The 3,578-nt window shown below is 34.6% G+C and overlaps 1 protein-coding gene across 1 annotated transcript; it reads right to left on the bottom strand.

Annotated features, from left to right (window-relative positions):
* Positions 1–569: 569 nt before the first annotated feature.
* Positions 570–3,516, bottom strand: LOC111386904 (shaggy-related protein kinase theta). The gene is made up of 10 exons (XM_023011405.1): positions 3,426–3,516; positions 2,909–3,181; positions 2,731–2,805; positions 2,538–2,594; positions 2,323–2,463; positions 1,691–1,741; positions 1,494–1,589; positions 1,276–1,359; positions 1,024–1,126; positions 570–944 (listed from the first exon to the last, which is right to left on the bottom strand). Exons 1-10 carry the CDS (start codon positions 3,480–3,482, stop codon positions 883–885), a joined length of 999 nt encoding a protein of 332 aa, XP_022867173.1. The 5' UTR covers positions 3,483–3,516; the 3' UTR covers positions 570–882.
* Between the last annotated feature and the right edge of the window lie 62 nt (positions 3,517–3,578).

The raw sequence follows: 3,578 nt of genomic DNA on the forward strand, positions 1-3,578 counted from the left end.
CAATTATATACATCATATTGTGTGAATAACCTCCCAATCTCCCCAACATTCCTCTCCCAAAGTTCTCAAAAGACCGTTCGTTTTCTTTGTTTCTGATCGAAAAATTGCTTTCAATTGATTAGAACTGGTTTATTTTGAACACTATTAGAATTGTGATTGCAAACAATAATCTGCAAATGATGGATGAAGTTGCTCAATATATATATATATATATATAATGGTGAAATAACATATTTGCTTTATTTTTGGAAGTGATAAGATAAGAGAAAATATTTCAATTATCTTATTATAAACATAATTTAAAGCACAATATTTTTTGACAAAAAACCGTTCATATATAATTTTTAGGAAAGATAAATATGAACTATAACCTAATCTTCGAAAGAAATCTGCAAACATACTTTTGAAATTGAGTTTTTAAAGTATTGTTATGAATATTTCCCAATATTAAATTTCCGTCAACTTTAATTGCTATCGTTGCTTTCTGTTATATGTTACCAACTGTTGGTGGGATTATAACATACAATAGGTATTCAATTTTAATTGAATTTCATAAAATCATGTTCGGCTAAAGCTGAAAAGTTACTTTTGAGTCATGTATAGTATAAAAATTACCAGTTAATACAATGAAATCATATTGCTAAAAAACCAGAAGTTTTACAAAGACGACATACAACAAATTTGTTGAAACTGCCCATTCCATTTTTTGTCTATTCACTTCATCTGACATGTACATGACGAAAATCATTGCCAATTTCTCTAAAACCTAACTTTTGGTCAGGCCTTAGAGGAAAGGCCAAATGAAGCATCTTGTGTGCTTTTGGTAATCAGCCAAAAACCCATTTACAAAACTTGGAGAATGCCGGTTTTTCCAAGAGAAGTTTACTTCTTTGCATGCTCGGGTATGAGACGACGTCGGAGTTCGGGAGATGCACCAGCCAGTTCTGGAAGAGCAAATGGAATAATTCGACATAGGAAAAATAAAATCTAACAAAGATGTAATATGGGAAAATTTGTGTTCACCTTGAGCTGTAAAATTGAACAAAGGAGGTAGCGGTCGCTCGTTTGGCAAGCCTGCATTAGGTTCTCTCAAAGCATCGAAGAAGGGGTGTGCACAAGCCTCCAACTAAAAATTAACACAAACAATCAAGTGCATGAGCTGAAAGACTCAAACGCTTGGCTTAGTTAGAATGTTTTACAAGTAAATTTTAAAATGATTACTTTTTGCTGGTGTAAGCTTAGCCAAACATGCTCTTAATAAGAAGTATAACTTACAGCAGTGCAACGTAAAGTCGGTGAATACTGGAGCAGCCTTGACACTAGATCCACTGCTTCTGGTGGCATTCTCTTGTTAAATATCTAAGAAACGTAACTTCAGTTAGATTTACCTATTGTCTTATCTTTGGATTTTCATTTTAGATTCCAACAATCAAACTAAAAAGAGAATGATCAAAGGAGAAGGAACTGTGAGTAATGATGAGTTCTCGACAAACCTTGTGCCACGGGTGAGCTTTGATGTGAGGAAACTTAAACTCACTGTAATTGGGATTCATGCACTTGATTTCCTCTCTGGTTGGCGTCCCCAATACCTAATAGATGCAAACAATAGATAAAGGCGAAACTTAGACACACTCACCACAAAAGGCAGAATACCAGATGCAATGAAGTTGAAGAGTACATAATCCTTTACCTTTATAATTTCGACTAGCTGATCAACACTGCTTTCTCCAGGAAATAGAGGCTGCAAGAGTTCAAACAATTGAGAAAGAACTAGATATGTATTATGTTCATCCCACAGGTCTGAGTCAAGAAGCAATGATTCGAAGAACACAAGGACTCAATCATATGGATACCTAAAATACAGGATTTTCAATCCCGGCAGGAAAGGGAGGGAAACGGATACTCAATTTAAAGCGAGTAAACAAAATTCCATACTCAATCTCAAAGATACATAAATTCTACGGAACTTTAGTATAAAAAAGTACAAAATAAAGATGCAAGCTATCCACTCAAAGAAAAAAAATATAAATTAGACTTTGATGAGATGAAAGAATAAAATAATTGCCAGCAAAAGCCCATCAAAGATACACCACTATGAGAAGCCCCAAAAGCATCTAAAGAAAAAGTAGAAGTATATTCTACAGAAGCAAGTAAAGACTGTAAACTTTCCAGGCAAATAAGTTTTTGTGCCAGGAAAAAAAAGTGAACTCTGAAATGCTTGGAAAAAAGGTAACTTAAAAAGTTACTCTTAGGCTTAGGTAAACATGCTCAAAGTAGAGGATCGCCGATGATTGATTTAAATGAAGCCATGTATCCACTAACCTGGCCTATAAGTAGCTCGGCCATTACACAACCAACAGACCACATATCAATTGCAGTTGTATACTCCGTAGCTCCAAAGATCAGTTCTGGAGCCCTATAATACCGAGAGCAAATGTATGATATGTTTGGTTCACCGGGTACCTATAATAACAACACGGGCATCTCAATGACTCTGTGTTTGGGACTTATTCAAATTCTGCAGAAATAGAACATACCAACATCTTTGCACTCCCGAAATCACAAAGCTTTAGCTGATGTGTGTGAGGATTGACCTGCAAAAGACATTATTTCTTAACCTTCCAATCTTCAAAGAAAACTTGTGTTTAAATAATAAAAAAGAAATTAAATAAGGGAGAAAAAGCTAAAGCAACAATATGGGTAACAAACAATGCAGATTCAAAATCATACCAATAGATTCTGCGGTTTAATATCACGGTGGCATACACCAATAACTTTATGTATATAATTTAGCGAGCGGCATATCTGCGAACAACAATAACTTTATTGTGTAATGAACCGCTCATAGTTCGATGCTAGACAAGAAAAGCCAATTTACACATTGAATCATTAACAGCTCGAAACTTACCTGGTATGTATATAACTGCACATATAAAATGGGCATATATTGGTTCACTCTGCTATAGTTCCTTGAAGCTCGATAGACAGTTTCGGATACATATTCCAATACAAGATTAAGGTAAACCTCATTCTTGTCGGTGGTAGAATAGAAACAATGTTTCAGTTGAACAACATTAGGATGGTCAAGTAAACGCATAATCTGGAGTTCTCTGTTCTTATATCTCCTATCCTGCAGCACTTTCTTTATAGCAACAGATTCTCCCGTTTCGAGGCACTTTGCCTGTAGCATACAATTAAAAAGAAAGGAAATTGAAAGTTAGTCTATCTCATTGTTCTTTTATGATCATCCAACTCCCTTCATAAGACACTATGAGCATGTTTGGCTAAGCTTAACGAGTTCACTTAATTTAAGGTGTGATTTACTTTCAAAGTAAGTTATCCAAACAGGTTTGGCAACAACCTTTTTCTTATGTTTAAGCTTAGTCAAACTTGATCTAAGCACATTGCTCCTTATTAATTTATACCTGATATACAACTCCAAAGGAACCTGAGCCAACCACGCGCTCTGCCATATAAGACATTGTCTGGGTATAACAACAGAAATTAATTTGATTTTAACGACATCAAATAACATATGAAATAATGGCGATTTTTTTTTTTTATTTTTTTTGTAAAAA

This window comes from Olea europaea, unplaced genomic scaffold (genome assembly GCF_002742605.1).
Source record: "Olea europaea var. sylvestris unplaced genomic scaffold, O_europaea_v1 scaffold3766, whole genome shotgun sequence".
Classification (NCBI taxonomy): Eukaryota; Viridiplantae; Streptophyta; class Magnoliopsida; order Lamiales; family Oleaceae; genus Olea; species Olea europaea.

Excerpts from the sequence above, each read along its gene's own strand:
- LOC111386904 (XM_023011405.1), bottom strand. The coding sequence starts at position 3,482 with ATGTCTTATATGGCAGAGCGCGTGGTTGGCTCAGGTTCCTTTGGAGTT. Across the intron at positions 2,806-2,908 it reads TGCAGTTATATACATACCAG|ATATGCCGCTCGCTAAATTA; the intron begins GTAAGTTTCGAG and ends TGTTGTTCGCAG. Across the intron at positions 1,360-1,493 it reads AAGCTCACCCGTGGCACAAG|ATATTTAACAAGAGAATGCC; the intron begins GTTTGTCGAGAA and ends TACGTTTCTTAG.